Raw genomic sequence first — 16,476 nt, 5'->3', positions numbered from 1 at the left:
CATCTTGTCTTTTGTATCTTTTGTTGTTCTAAAACCATAAATGCTTTAATAAATTGTTTGTTAAAAAGAAAAGAAAGGTAGCAGGGATAATCCTGGAAACTTTAGGCCGGTGAGCCTTACGTCGGTAGTAGGTAAATAAATGGAGAGCATTCTCGGACAAGATTTATACGCATTTGGGAAAAAATGGACTCATTAGTGATATACAGCATGTTTTGTGAAGGGGAGGTCGTGCCTCACTAACTTGACTAAGTTTTTTGAGAAGGTGACAAAGATGATTGATGAGGGGATGGCGGTGGATGTTGTTTACATGGACTTCAGTAAAGCCTTTGACAAGGTGCCTCATGGCAGACTGGTACAAAAGGTGAAGTCACATGGGATCAGAGGTGAGGTGGTAAGATGGATACAGAACTGGCTCGGTCACAGAAGGCAAAGGGAGAAGGGTATTTTTCTGAATGGAAGGTTGTGACTAGTGGTGTTATATACACAGATACATAGAAGATAGATACATAGAAGATGCTCCGCCATTCATCACAATCATGGCTGATCATCCAACTCAATGTGGGCAGCATGGTAGCATAGTGGTTAGCACTGTGGCTTCACAGCGCCAGGGTCCCAGGTTCGATTCCCTGCTGGGTCACTGTCTGTGCGGAGTCTGCACGTTCTGTCCCGTGTCTGCATGGGTTTTCTCCGGGTGCTCCGGTTTCCTCCCACGTCCAAAGACGTGCAGGTTAGGTGGATTGGCCACGCTAAATTGCCCAAAAAGTTTAGGAGGGGTTATTGGGCTAGAGTGGAAGAGAGGGCTTAAGTGGGTTGGTGCAGACTCAATAGGTCGAATGGCCTCCTTCTGCACTGTTATGTTCTATGTAATACCCTAATCCTGCTTTCTCCCCGTAGCCTTTGATCCCATTCCCCCCCCCCCCAAGTTCTATATCTAGCCACCTCTTGAATATATTCAATGTTTTAGCATCAACTACTTCCTGTGGTAATGGATTCCACAGGCTCACCACTCTTTGGGTGAAGAAATGTCTCCTTATATCTGTCCAAAATGCTTTACCCTGAATCCTCAGACTGTGACCCCTGGTTCTGGACGCACCCATCATTGGTAACATCTTCCATGCATCTAGCCTGTCTAGTCCCATTAGAATTTTATAAGTCTCTATGAGATCCCCCTCATTCTTCTGAACTCCAGCGAGAACAATCCCAACCTAGTCAATCTCTCCTCGTATGACAGTCCTGCCATCCCTGGAATCAGTCTGGTAAACCTCTGCTGCACTCCCTCGAGAGCAAGAACATCCTTCCTCAGGGGACCAAAACTGCACACAATACTCCAGGTGTGGCCTCACCAAGGCCGTGTATAATTGCAGCAACACATCCCTGCTTCGATACTCGAAACCTCTCACAATGAAGGCCACCATACCATTAGCCATCTTTACCGCCTGCTGCACCTGCATGCTTACCTTCAGCGACTGGTGCACAAGGACACCCAGGTCCCGCTGCACACTCCCCCCTCCCAATTTACAACCATTCAGGTAGTAATCTGCCTTCCTGTTTTTGCTTCCAAAGTGAATAACCTCTCATTTATCCAAATTATACTGCATCTGCCATTGATTTGTCCACTCGCCCAACCTGTCCAGATCATGCTGTAGGATCCCTGCATCTTCGTCACAGTTCACCCTCCCACCAAACTTGGTATCATCTGCAAACTTTGAGATGGTACATTTTGTTCCCTCATCCAAATCATTAATATATATTGTGAATAGCTGGGGTCCCAGCACCGATCCCTGTGGTACCCCACTGGTTACTGCCTGCCAATTTGAAAAAGGCCCATTAATCCCTACACTTTGTTTCCTCTCTGCCAACCAGTTTTCTATCCTCCTCAATATATTTCACCCAATCCCATGCGCTTGAATTTTGCACAATAATCTCTTATGCGGGACTGCATGGCCTTCTGAAAGTCCAAATATACCACATTGACTGGCTCCCCCTTGTCAACTGTACTGTTACATAGAACATAGACCATACAGTGCAGAGGGAGGCCATTCAGCCCATCGAGTCTGCACCGACCAACTCAAGCCCTCACTTCCACCCTATCCCCGTAACCCAATAACCCCTCCTAACCATTTTGGACACTAAGGGCAATTTATCATGGCCAATCCACCTAACCTGCACATCTTTGGACTGTGGGAGGAAACCGGAGCACCCGGAGGAAACCCACGCAAACACGGGGAGAATGTGCAGACTCCTCACAGACAGTGACCCAGCAGGGAATTGAACCTGGGACCCTGGCGCTGTGAAGCCACAGTGCTATCCACTTGTGCTACCGTGCTGCACATCTTCAAAGAATTTCAACAGATTTGTCAAGCATGATTTTCCCTTCATAAATTCATGCTGAATCTGACTGATCCTGCCACTGCTTTCTAAATGTTCCGCTATAAAGTCCTTAATAATGGATTCAAGAATTTTCCCCACTACCGATGTTAGGCTTACTGGTCTATAATTCCGTTTACTCTCTACCCGCCTTTTTGTATATTGGAGAGATGCGAGCTACATTCCAATCTGCAGGGACAGTTCCAGAGTCTATAGAATCCTGGAAGATGACCACCAATGCATCCACTATTTCCAGAGCTTAAGCACTCTGGGATGCAGATTCTCAGGCACTGGGGATTTATCCACCTTCAACCTCATCAATTTTCCCAGCACCATTTCTCTACTAATGTTGATCTCCCTCAGTTCTTCCCTCTCACTAAACCTTTCAGTCTCCAACATTTCTGCTGTATGATTTGTGTCCTCTTTTGTGAAGACTGAACCAAAGTATGTATTCAATTGCTCAGCCATTTCTTTGTCCCTTATTTTCCCTGTTTCTGTCTGTAGGGGCCTACATTTCTCTTTACCAATCTTTTTCTCTTCAAATATCTAGAGAAATACTTAGTGTCAGTCTTTATGTTCCCTGCAAGCTTCCTTTCGTACTGTACTTTCCCCTTCTTAATCAATCCCTTTGTCTTTCTTGCTGACTTCTAAACTGCTCCCAATTCTCAGGTCTATTTCTTGGCCAATCTGTATAAGACCATAAGACATAAGAGCGGAAGTAAGGCTATTCGGCCCATCGAGTCCACTCCACCATTCAATCATGGCTGATTTCAACTCCATTTACCCGCTCTCTCTCCATAGCCCTTAATTCCTCGAGAAATCAAGAATTTGTCAACTTCTGTCTTAAAGACACTCAACGTCCCGGCCTCCACCGCCCTCTGTGGCAATGAATTCCACAGACCCACCACTCTCTGGCTGAAGAAATTTCTCCTCATGTTTCTTCCTTGGATCAGATACTATTTCTAATTTACTTTGTAAGCCATGGATTGGCCCTCTTACCCCCTTTGCTTTTGTGCCTGACAGGAATAAACAGTTGCTGTAGTTCCCCCATGTGTTCCTTGAATGTTTGCCATTGTCTATCCACTGTCATCCCTTTAAGTAACTCCCCTCAATCAATCAAGGCCAACTCACACCTCATATCTTCGTAGTTCCATTTATTAAGATTCAGCACCCTAATCTCTGAATCAACTATTTCACTCTCCATCTTGATAAAAAATTATATCATGTTATGGTCGCTCATCCCCAAGGGGGTCTCGTACAGCCAGATTAGCAATGATTCCCTTCTCATTACACAGTACCCAGTCTAAAATGGCCTGCTCTCCAATTTGTTCCTCCTCATATTGGGCAAGAAAACCATCCCGTATACACTCCAGGAATTCCTCCTCTACGTCATTGTGGCTAATTTGATTTACCCAATCTATGTGCAGATTAAAATCACCCATGATCACCGATATTCCCTTCTTACATGCATCTCTAATTTTGCGTTTAATGCCATTCCCAACATCACCACTGCAGTTTGGAATCGATATATGACACTCACTAATGTTTTTTACCTCTTGGTATTTCTCAACTCTACCCATACAGATTCCACATTGTCAGATCTAATATCCTTTCTCACTACTGTGTTAATTTCCTCTTTAACCAGCAATACCACTCCACCAACTTTTCTTTTTTGCCTGTCCTTCCTAAATACTGAAAACCCTGGGGCATTCGGTTCCCATCCCTGGTCACCCTGCAGCCATGTCTCTGTAATCCAAATTATATCATACCCATTTATATCTATCTGCGCGATTAGTTCATCCACTTTATTGCAAATGCTCTGTGCATTAAGGCCCTTGGTTTCTCCACGTATCACTTTTATTATTCACTTTTCTACCTTTTGTTTTTGTCCTTGATCACTCTTTCTCTGACTCCTTGCATAGGTTCCCATCCCACTGGCATATTAGTTTAAACCCTCCCCAACCGCTCTAGCAAATAGCCCTCCCGAGGACATCAGTTTCAGTCCTGCCCAGGTGTCACCCGCCCAGTTTGTACAGGTCCCACCTCCCCCAGAACTGGTCCCAATGCACCAGGAATCTGGAACCCTCCCTTGACACCATCTCCTCAGCCACGTATTCATCCAATATATCCTGTCATTTCTACTCTGACTAGCACCTGAGATCACTACCTTTGAGGTCCGATTTCTTAACTTCCTTCCTAGCTCCCTGTATTCTGCTTTTAGGACCTCATCGCATTTTTACTTATGTCATTTGTACTGATGTGTACCACGATCACTGGCTGTGCACCCTCCCCCTCCAGAATGTCCTGTAACCGCTCCAAGACATCCACAGGATCTTTGCTTGGGCCTCCATTGTTTGTAGTGTACATAAATGATTTGGAGGAAAGTATATTGGTGTGATTCGTAAGTTCGTGGATGACACCAAGGTTGGTGGAGTGGCAGATGGTGTTGAGGATTGTCAGAAAAAACAGCAGGACATAGATAGATTGGAGACTTGGGCAGAGAAATTGCAAACGGAGTTTAATCCGGACAAATGTGAGGTAATGCATTTTGGTAGGTCGAACATAAGAGGGAAAATATACTGTAAATGGTAAAACTCTTAGGAACTTAGAAAGTCAGCGAGATCTGGGCATGCATGTCCACAGATCTTTGAACGTGGCAACACAAGTGGACAAGAATGTCAAGAAAGCATACGGAATGCTTGCCTTCATTGGGCGGGGCATCAAGTATAAATACTGGCAAGTCTTGCTAGTTGTATAGAACCTTGGTAAGGCCACACTTGATATATTGCACACAATTCTGGTTGCCACACTACAAGAAGGATGTGCAGGCTTTGGAGAGAGTGCTGAGGAGGTTTACCAAGATGTTGCCTGGTCTGGAGGGTGTTTGCCATGTGGAGAGGTTGAATTGACTCGGAATGTTTTCATTAGAAAGACAGAGGTTGAGGGGTGACCTGATAGAGGTCTGCAAGATTATAAGGGGCTTGGATAGAATGGGTGGCCAGGAACTCTTCCCAGGGTGGAGGGGTCAGTCACCATGGGGCATAGGTTTAAGGTTTGTGTGGCCACATTTAGAGGAGATGTGCGAGGCATGTTTTATACGCAGTGGGTGGTGAGTGCCTGGTACGCGTTGCCAGGGGAGGTTGTGGAAGCATTCAAAAGGCATCTTGATAAACACACGGCACAAGGAAATGCTGAGAGTTTTGGCAAAGGTTGGTATCATGACCAGTACGGGCCTGGAGGGCAGATGGGGCCTGTTCCTGTGCTGTATTGTTCTTTGATCAGAGGGTATAATCAGAGTAAGGGGTCACCCATTTAAAACAGAGAGGAGGAGGAACTTCTTCTCTGCAGGTTGTGAATTCTTTACCACAGAGGGTGAGAGTGGCTGGGTCGTTAAGTAATTTCTAAGCTGAGATGGACTTTTACCTGAGATAGACATTTAATCAGTAAAGGAATCAAGGGATATGGTGGATAAGGCGGGAAAATGGAGTTGCAGATTATCACATCAGGCCAGTTATGATATAATTGAATGGCGGAGCAGACTTAATGGGCAAAATGGCCGTCCTCTGCACCTGTGTCTTACGGTCTAAGCGAAAACCTTTCCCAATCAGGTCGTCTCATCCCTTAGTATGTGTGTCAAACATTTTACACACCTGGTTTGTCGTTTATTATTAAGAAGTTGCTGGGCAACAGAGGCACACTTTTCTGCCTCTACAATGGCTTCCTTTAATTGTTTCAACAAATCATTTCCTGGAAAACTTTTCTTCTCTGCTTCCTCCACCATTGATTTGAAAACAGAGAGACCTAATAAGTGGAAATGATAAAGTCAATCATAAGATAAAGAAAAGCAACTCTCCCCTTTTTAAAAAAGACGTAAGAATTTATGTTTTAAAAATGAGAAACCAAAATAATGTTTCTCCTTTCAGGCAAAGCTCTGTGTTTGTTGGTTATCGATATTTTCCAGAAGTAATTTACATTTAAAAAAATTCAGAAGAAGCACTGTATTTAAAAAAGCTCAAATGTCAAAATTACTTCAGAAATTTCAACGGACTGTTACAAGTAACAACAATTTTTTTTTCAATTTGAAATATTTCAAACTCTTGTACCGGTGCAGAACCTTCATGCGGATTTTTATAATGCAACAATGAACTGATAATAAAACCCATTCTAACCTTCACACCTTTAGGTCAGCACACCAAAATAATAATATTTTACATGTAGTCTTAGTTTTATCAATACTGTAGGTTTCCTGTTTCAATTCCTGTCATTTCAGGAAGTTATGCATTTTCCTTCGGTAGGGTGGAGGTTTTCTGTGCAATTTAGAACTAAGTAAGCAAGCAATTAGCAATAGTCCACAACAAACCATAGACATCTGCAACCATTCTTTTTCAGTGAAGGGGCAGCATGGTGGCACAGTGGTGCCATCTCAAAGCACCAGGGACCCGGGATCAATTCCGGCCTTGGGCAACCGTGTGGAGTTTGAAAATTCTCCCAGTGTCTGCGTGGGTTTCCTCCAGGTGCTCCGGTTTCCTCCCACAAGTCCCGAAAGACATACTTGTTAGGTGAATTGGACATTCTTACTTCTCCCTCTGTGTAACTGAGCAGGGGCCGTAGTGTGGCAACCAGGGGATTTTCACAGTAACTTCATTGCAGTGTTAATGTAAGCCTATATGTGACATTAATAAAGTTATTATTATACTGCCCACCTTTTATTAAGCTGAAAGAACACTGAACAATGCAAGAAATTATCAAAACAATTATTGTCTCCCCATGACATTCAATGTCATTACCATCACCAAATCCCCATCCATCAACACATTGGGGGTTACCATTGATCAGAGGCTGAACTGAATCAGTCATATAAATACTGTGGTTACAAGAGCCAGGTCAGAGACTGGGAATTTTGTAATGAGTGCTTCACCTCCTGACTCCCGAAAGCTTGTTCACTATCTACGATGAACAAGTCAAGAGTCTGATGGGATACTCTCCAGTTGCCCGTATGAGTGCAGCTCCAACAGATTTCAGCTTCAGATTTAGACAGTGCGGAAGGATATTACAAGTTACAGAGGGACATAGATAAGCTGCAGAGCTGGGCTGAGAGGTGGCAAATGGAGTTTAATGCAGAAAAGTGTGAAGTGATTCATTTTGGAAGGAATAACAGGAAGACAGAGTACTGGGCTAATGGTAAGATTCTTGGTAGTGTGGATGAGCAGAGAGATCTCGGTGTCCATGTACATAGATCCCTGAAAGTTGCCACCCAGGTTGACAGGGTTGTTAAGAAGGCATATGGTGTGTTAGCTTTTATTGGTAGAGGGATTGAGTATCGGAGCCATGAGGTCATGTTGGAGCTGTACAAAACGCTGGTGCGGCCTCATTTGGAGTATTGCGTGCAATTCTGGTCGCCGCATTATAGGAAGGATGTGGAAGCATTGAAAGAGTGCAGAGGAGATTTACCAGAATGCTGCCTGGTATGGAGGGAAGATCTTATGAGGGAAGGCTGAGGGACTTGAGGCTGTTTTTGTTCGAGAGAAGAAGGTGACTTAATTGAGGCATACAAGATGATCAGAGGATTAGATAGGGTAGACAGTGAGCGCCTTTTTCCTCGGATGGTGATGTCTAGCATGAGGGGACATAGCTTTAAATTGAGGGGAGATAGATATAGGACAGATGTCAGAGGTAGGTTCTTTATTCAGATAGTAAGGGCGTGGAATGCCCTGCCTGCAACAGTAGTGGACTCGCCAACACTAAGGGCATTCAAATGGTCATTGGATAGACATATGGCTGATCAGGGAATAGTGTAGATGGGATTTCACAGGTCGGCGCAACATCAAGGGCCGAAGGGCCTGTACTGAGTTGTAATTTTCTATGTTCTATAACAAGAAGCTCAACACCATCCAGAACAAAGCAGCCTGCCTGATTGGCATGCATCAACCACCTTCACCTCAATCACCGACAGTCAGGATTTTAACAACCTGGTGTTGTAAAACATCTTACTGTGCCCACTGAAGTCCAACACCAGCATCACCACATCGACACCGCAAACTGCAAGCTCAAATGGAGAGGATCTCCAAGAAGGTTGCACTTATAGACTGATGAAGGAGCTGCACTCCGAAAGCGAGTGAGTCGAAACAAACCGGTTGGACTTTAACCTGGTGTTGTAAGACTTCATACTGTACCGACAGACAGTAGCAGCAGTGTATATTATCTGCAAGATGCACTTATTTCACCAAAGCTCTGCATTATTACAGTGCAGAAGGAGGCCATTCAGCCCATTGCACGAGATCTCCTAGTGAGAAATTCCCATAGTGGTTTTGCCCCACTTTCGCCCCATAACCTTGCACATTCTTCCTCTTTAGATGATGGTCTAATTTTCTTTTGAATGGCTCGATCTTTAACAATTGTTCTCGCTTTACTTTTTGTGTGGACATGAATGCAAATTTATTCTATCAGCAGTGTGTAACAATCTCTCTAATGCACTGCTGCTAGTTCATCTCTGAGAAACTGTTTTACTGTGTTATTATTTTTTTCAGCTGTTACAAAGCCTCGTCCCCAGAAGCCACTCAATGCATCCCAACCCCTTCAATTTTTTAACATCAGTTTACAGAATACTAGTGCAGAAGAGGCCCTTCGGCCCATCGAGTCTGCACCAACGCATGAACGGCCTGACCTGTCCACCTGATATTACTTGCTAGCACCATAGCCTTGGTTGTTATGGCATGCCAACTACTCATCCAGGTACTTTTTCAAGGATGTGAGGCACCCGCCTCTACCATCCTCCCAGGCAGTGCATTCCAGACCGTCACCACCCTCTAGAAAAATAAGTTTTCCCTCAAATCCTCCCTAAATCCGCTGGAAGAATATAGGAAGGATTATGGGCCTGCTGGGGAGGTTTGGAGGGTTGTCGGGGTCTGAACTGAATGTCGGGAAAAGCAACGTTTTCCTGGTGAATGAGCTGGGACGGTGGGCAAATTTAGGGGGGATGCCATTTACGGTAGCGAGGGATAGGTTTAGGTATTTGGGGATTCAGGTAGCGAGGGAATGGACGGGGCTCCTAATGTAGAACTTAATGAAGCTGGTGGAAGAAGCCAGGGAGGATCTTAAAGAGGTGGGATACACTGCAATTGACGTTGGCAGGGAGGGTCCAAGTGGTGAAAATGAATATTCTGCCAAAGTTCTTCTTTATATTTCAGGCTCTCCTGATCTTTATACCAAAGGCTTTTTTCCGGAAATTGGGCACGATCATTTTGGACTTTGTATGGGCGGGGAAGGTGCCGACGGTCGGGAGGACCCTGCTACAGAGGCAGAGGCGGCAGGATGGTTGCCATTGCCAAACCTGCTTCATTATTATTGGGCGATGAATGTGGATAAGGGGCGGCGATAGTGGGAAGAAGTCGTAGAATGGGTTAGGATGGAGGAGGAATCTTGTATGGGGTCTAGTTTGAGGGCTATGGTGACGGCAAGTTGCCAATGGCTCCGAGTAGGTATTCAGGGAGCCCGGTGGTGCAGTCCACGGTGAAGATATGAAATCAGTTGAGGAGGCATTTTAGGATGGGAAGGATGTCGGTATTAACGCCGCTGTGCGAGAATCATGGGTTTGAGCCGGTGGGGATGGTGTATACAGGAGGTGGAGAGGAGTGAGGCTGGCCAAGGTGAGGGATCTGTACTTGGAGGAAGGGTTTGCCTGTCTGGAGGAGCTAAGGGAGAGAGTAGAGCTGCCGAGAGGGAGTGAGTTCAGGTATCTGCAGGTAAGGGACATTGCGCAAAAGGTCTGGAGGTTACCGGCATACACCCTGCTGGAGCGACTGCTGCTTCCGGATGTGGAAGGGAAGAATTGGGGATATATACAAGTGGCTGGGGGAGCAGTGAGGGAGGGGTGATGAGGATCAAGGACAAATGGGAAGGGGAGTTGGGAGGGGAGATCAATTGGGGAGTATGGAGTCAGGCACTGTGTGGGGTAAAAGGGACCTCTTCCTGTGCAAGGATGAACCTCATAAAGTTTAAGGTGGTGCACAGTGATGTGTTGGGTAGGCTGGGTCGATGTGGACTGCACTTGATGCAGTGTAGCGAGAGACAGACCTCCAACACTTGATAAGATGCAACACGATTTTATTTAACGTCTAAACTATTATACATGTTCAACTGTGGGTTGACACAACGCTAACTTGACTGGAGACCTGATACGAGCCTAACCAGACTTACTAGCTACCACACGGTGTTTGCACTGGCCAGCTCACTAACTCTGACTGTCTCAGAGGCTGGGTCCCGAGAGAGCGGGAAAACTGGTACCCTCTGGCTTTATAGTGGCCGTGTCCTGTCTGGTGATTGGCTGCTCTGTTCTGTGTGCTTACTGGTCATCCTGTGTGTCAGTCACTGCCTGTCTGCACTCCATTGTATACATAGATGTATATTATGACATTTCTCCCCCCCCCCCTTTTTTTGTTCTGTATTGTGTGTGTTGAGATAATAAATATTAAGGTGCATGTGTGTGTGGATGTGTATATGTGCGTGACTATATACAGAATGTGCTAAAATGACCTTATGTACACAGGAAGGTGTTGCTAGTGCAGATATAGGGCAGATGAAACGGTAACAACAATATTTACAGAGGTCAAAACGATAAGGTAACACAGTTGTGCAAAAGTTCAGTCTATAAGTTTAGTCTCTGTGGCGGGCGACGAATTCTGGTTGACCGCCTCAAGGGTGGATCAGGGGCCGCCTGCACTTGGATAGGCGGGACCGCCGCCAATGCGGTGGTCACAGAGGTCGGCAGGATTGCTGGTAGATCGGTGGCCTCGTGGTAGGGCACGTCCGGAGGAGGCATTGTGTGAGGCGGGACATCATGGTTAGGTGGCGGGCGTGGAACTCTGTTGCGTCGTAGGAAGGAGCCATCAGCCATGAGGACGAGGAACGATCTCGGGGCCACTTGCTTGACCACCACAACTGTGGCGGACCAGCCGCCGTCAGGCAACTGCACACGAACACGGTCAGTTAGGACCAGCTCGGAGAGATCCGTGGCATGAGCGTTGTATGCTGATTTCTGTTGGGCCCGAGACTGCTGCATCTTTTGTATGACCATGAGGTGGACAAGGTCTGAAACATGGAAGGCTGGAACCGTGGTTCGCAGAGTGCGATTCATGAGCATCTGCGCGGGAGACAACTCAGTGGACAGCAGGGATGCTCTGTATGCCAGCAGCGCCAGGTTGAAGTTGGAGCCTGAGGCTGCAGCCTTGCATAGTAATCTATTGACGATATGGATCCCTTTTTCGGCCTTCCTGTTTGAGTGGGGGCTGGAGGTTACGTGACGAAAGTTGTATCAGACCATTCCTGGCTGTAAAAACAGGGACCGTTGTCACTCATCACCGTGAACGGTATCCCATGCCTGGCAAACGTTTCTTTGCATGCTTTAATCACCGCCTTCGACGCAAGGTTGGACAGTTTCACCACTTCAGGGTAATTGGAGAAGTAGTCGACCAGGAGGACATAGTCACGCCCCTTGGCGTGGAAAAGGTCGACACCGACTTTGGACCATGGGGAGGTCACTATCTCATGTTGCTGCAGAGTTTCTTTGGGTTGAGCTGGCTGAAAATTTTGACATGTGGGGCAGTTGGCAACGTGTTGGCTGATGCCCGGCCAATAGAATGCCTCTCGAGCTCTGCGTCGACATTTCTCGATTCCCCAGGTGACCCTCATGGAGTTGGCCGAGCACCATAGCTTGCGTGCTCTGGGGAGTCACAATCCTATTGAGCTTCATGAGGATGCCGTCCACCACCGGCAGGTGGTCCTTGACGTTGTAAAACTGTGGACACTGTCCATTCTGCCAGCCATTCGTGAGGTGCTGCATCACGCTGTAGCAGAGGATCCTTGGCCGTTTCCCCACGAATTTGGATGACCCTCTCATCAGTGGCCGGAAGGTTGGAGGCACACAATTGCACCTGCGATTTGGCAGACAAAGTCAGTTTGTTCACACGGTGTGGTGATAGACCTGGAAAGGGCAACTGCAACAATGATTTCTTTGCCAGGCGTGTAAACAAGTTCAAAGTCATTGCAGCGTAGCTGGAGAAGGATTTGTTGTACCCGAAGCGTCATGTCATTCAAATCCTTCTGGATTATGTGGACTAGTGGCCTGTGGTCCGTCTCAACCGTGAATTTTGGGAGGCCATACACATAGTCGTGAAATTTGTTGATTCCCGTTAGGAGGCCCAGGCATTCCTTCTCAATCTGAGTGTACCAGTGGGCGTCATGGCTCTGGAGGCATACGCAACTGGGGCCCATGAGGAAGAGCCATACCGTTGAAGGAGCACCGCCCCAATACCGTCCTGGCTCCCGTCAGTGGATATTTTGGTCTCTTTGGTAGGGTCGAAGAGTGCCAGAAACGGGGCTATGGTGAGTTTTGCCCTCAGCTCACACCATTCGTTCTCATGAGCGGGCAGCCATTGGAATTCCGTCGACTTTTTGATGAGATGGCAGAGGGCTGTGGTGTGTGCTGCCATGTTGGGAATGAACTTCCCGAGGAAGTTGACCATCCCTAGAAAGCGGAGGACTGCCTTCTTGTCCTCTGGGGTCTTCATGGCATTGATCGCCGAGACCTTGTCAGCATCTGGCCTTGCTGCGAGATGTGGTCACCAAGGAATTTGATTTCTGATTGACCGAACGAGCACTTGGCTCTGTTGAGTCGGAGGCCATGCTCATGGATTCTGTGGAATACCTGCTTGAGGTGATCGATGTGTTATTGAGGAGTTGTGGAGCAGATTATGACATCATCAACATACACGCGCACTCCTTCGATACCCTCCATCATCTGTTCCATGATGCGGTGAAATACCTCTGAGGCAGAGATGATGCCAAAAGGCATCCGGTTGTAGCAGTAGCGACCGAACGGTGTATTGAATGTGCACAGCTTCCGACTGGATGCATCCAGCTGTATTTGCCAGAACCCCTTGGAGGCGTCCAGCTTCGTAAAGAGTTTGGCATGAGCCATCTCGCTGGTCAACTCCTCTCGTTTTGGTGTCGGGTAATGTTCCCTCATGATGTTGCAGTTTAAATCCTTGGGGCGATGCAGATTCGAAGCTCCCCTGACGGCTTCTTGACGCAAACCATGGAGCTGTCCCAGTCCGAAGGGTTCTGTGACCTTTGATATGATGCCCTAGTCCTGGAGGTCCTGTAACTGCTGCTTGAGGCGGTCCTTGAGGGGTGCCAGCACCCGATGTGGTGCGTGGATCACAGGGGTGGTGTTTGGTTTGAGCAGGATTTTGCATTGGTATGGGAGTGTGCCCATTCCGTCGAACACGCTGTGGTACTGCGTGATGATGTCATCAATTGCAGCCTAGAAGTTCTCATCAGGTGAGGCCGTCGCCTGTGAGGATGACATGGTGTGGACCTGCTGAACAAAGTTCAGACGTTTGCAGGCCCGAGCACCAAGCAGGGATGCTCTGTCAGGTCCCACGATCTCAAATCGCAGTGTCGTTTTAAATGACTTATTGGAAACTCCGAGTTGGCATGAGCCACTGGCAGCTATGGCATTGCCATTGTAGTCAAGGAGCTGGCAGGCAGGTGGAAGAATGCTTGGTCTGACGCGGATGGTGTTGAGATCGGATTTGGAGATGAGGTTCGCCAATGTCCAGTTTGAACCGGATGCGAGCCTTGTTGACTGTGAGGACAGCACACCACTCGTCGTCGGGATCCACGCTGAGGATCGGGAGGTGCTTCGCTGTCTTGGAGAAAGGCAGCGCATGTTTCGTAATAATGCCCACCCAATATGGAGATTTGAGGCACGCAGCATCAGGATCTGTTGGGCTGTCGGGGTCGGAGTCTGGTATGACCTGCTGTATTGAATGGACGCTTCTGCGCTGCGGCTGGGATCGATGGATGCTGGGCAGTGGAGATCAGCAAAGGGCTGCGTAGTGGCCAAGCTTGCCACACTTGTAGACACCGTTGTGATTTTACCAGACATTGCTGCTTTAAATGGGAGGAGCCACAATTCAGACACATCATGACGCCAACGTCAGCGCGTTCCGTGCGCCATCGCGCATGCACAGTTCGGTCGAACAACGTACACACCTGTGCAGTCTGGTCGTCGGTCTCGCCGTCCCCTTGGTCGTGGCGCGCATGCACGGGCCCGGGAAAAGCAAGTGGAATGGCCACTCTCGTCAATTCTTTGGCCATGCATTTGTGCGATGGCCTGCACCTGTTCCGCCTCGTGGGAGGTTAGCTTTGCCGTTTCTGCTGCCCTGATGTAGGAGTACCGATTGTTAGCATGTTCGTGGAGAACGCACGTTTCGATGGCGATGGTGAGGGTGAGCTGCTTGACTTTCAGGAGCTGCTGGTGAAGGGATTCGGAGTGGACCCCGAAAACGATCTGATCCCGGATCATGGAATCAGTGGTCAAGTCATAGTTACATGACTGCGCGAGGATGGGTCAGAAAGGATTGAAAAAGGTTCATCCTTACCCTGAAGCCTCTGCTGGAAAACGTACCGTTCAAAGCTCTCAGTCACCTCAATGTCGCAGTGGCTGTCGAACTTCAGTAGGACTGTTTTAAATTTTGTCTCATCTTCGCCTTCAGCGAATGTAAGGGAGTTGTAGGTGTGGATGGCGTGGTCCCCAGCTGTGGAGAGGAATAGTGCGATCTTCCTGGCGTCCGATGCGGCCTCGAGGTCGGTGACTTCTAGATAGAGTTGGAACTTTTGTTTGAAGATCTTCCAATTTGCACCGAGGTTGCCGGCGACGCGGAGCTGCGGAGGAGGGTGGACGTTTTCCATGTCACCAGATGGTTGTTTGCTGGTCAACGCTGATTCACTCAAGGTAGGTCCGTCAATTTTCAGCATCACTCACTGGTACCATAATGTGTTGGGTAGGCTGGGTTGATGTGGACTGCACTTGATGCAGTGTAGCGAGAGACAGACCTCCAACACTTGATAAGATGCAACACAATTTAATTTAACATCTAAACTATTATACATGTTCAACTGTGGGTTGACACTATGGTGACTTGACTGGAGACCTGATACTAGCCTAACCAGACTTACTAGCTATCACATGGTGTTTGCACTGGCCAGCTCACTAACTCTGACTGTCTCAGAGGCTGGGTCCCGAGAGAGTGGGAAAACTGGTGCCCTCTGGCTATATAGTGGTCGTGTCCTGTCTGGTGATTGGCTGCTCTGTTCTGTGTGCCTACTGGTTATCCTGTGTGTCAGTCACTGCCTGTCTGCACTCCATTGTATGCATAGATGTATATTATGACACACAGGTTGCAGATGACTCGGACGAGAATGAATGGATTCTTCCAGGGGGTAGCGGATGAGTGTGAGAGGTGTGGGCGGGGGCCAGCAAATCACGCGCACATATCTTGGGGTTGCGAAAAATTGGGAAGATTCTGGACGGAGTGTTCGCGGTCTTCGCTAGGATAGTGGAGGGGGTGGTGGACCACCCTTTGGTGGCGATAATTTGGGGTTTCAGAGAAGCCGGAACGAATTTTACTGGAATAGTGGTCGGCATCGCCATCGGGGGTAGCGGCTTGGTTGGATGACCTGTACGACTTCCTGCAGTTGGAGAAGATAAAATATGAGTTAAAAGGATCTGTCGAGGGGTTTGAGAAAAGGTAGGGGATGTTTGTGACCGTGTTTGAGGAGCAGGTGAGGGGAGGGTGAAAAAGGGGAAAAATGTGTAGAGACTGTAATGTTAATTGCTACGTTTCCTGGGGTGTGTATGTGTTGTAACTTGCTTTGATACATATTTGAAATAAAATACATTTTTAAAAAAAGAATGTAAACTATATTAAATGAGTAAATAAAACTGAGAGTTTCAGGCACAGATAAGGCATGTGGAAATATGTTGTTGCAGTAATACCAGAGACCTGGCTCAAAAAAGAGCAGGACTGAGTATTAAATATTCCTGGATACAAGGTGTTCAGGAAAGAAAGGAGAAAGGGTGGTATTATTGATGAGGAAAAGCATTGGAATGCTAAATAGAGAGGATGTCCCAGAGCGATCCAGGCGAGAGTTGGCAAGAGCTATGGAACAAAAAGCAACTGTTCCATGCAATGGCTGAAATGGCTACTGCCCGCACACCTTTATCTTCAAAAGAATGCCATTTGAGGTTATATGACTTGGCAAGCC

At 47.3% G+C, this 16,476-nt stretch overlaps 1 protein-coding gene across 4 annotated transcripts in view; it reads right to left on the bottom strand.

Annotated features, from left to right (window-relative positions):
- Positions 1 to 16,476, bottom strand: part of kdm5ba (lysine demethylase 5Ba) — a 676,108-nt gene that overhangs the window by 218,782 nt on the left and 440,850 nt on the right. For all 4 annotated transcript variants that reach the window (XR_011935801.1, XM_072480724.1, XM_072480725.1 and 1 more), the window contains exon 17: positions 6,018 to 6,168. Coding sequence is in view for 3 of the 4 variants with exons in the window: in XM_072480724.1 (XP_072336825.1) it covers positions 6,018 to 6,168 (151 nt within the window). In the remaining variant the exon portion in view is untranslated. The remainder of the gene's footprint in view (positions 1 to 6,017; positions 6,169 to 16,476) is intronic.

This window comes from Scyliorhinus torazame, chromosome 17 (assembly GCF_047496885.1).
Source record: "Scyliorhinus torazame isolate Kashiwa2021f chromosome 17, sScyTor2.1, whole genome shotgun sequence".
Lineage (NCBI taxonomy): Eukaryota > Metazoa > Chordata > Chondrichthyes > Carcharhiniformes > Scyliorhinidae > Scyliorhinus > Scyliorhinus torazame.
The sequence above is the reverse complement of the archived record's forward strand: the minus strand, read 5'-3'. Positions and strand labels throughout refer to the sequence as shown.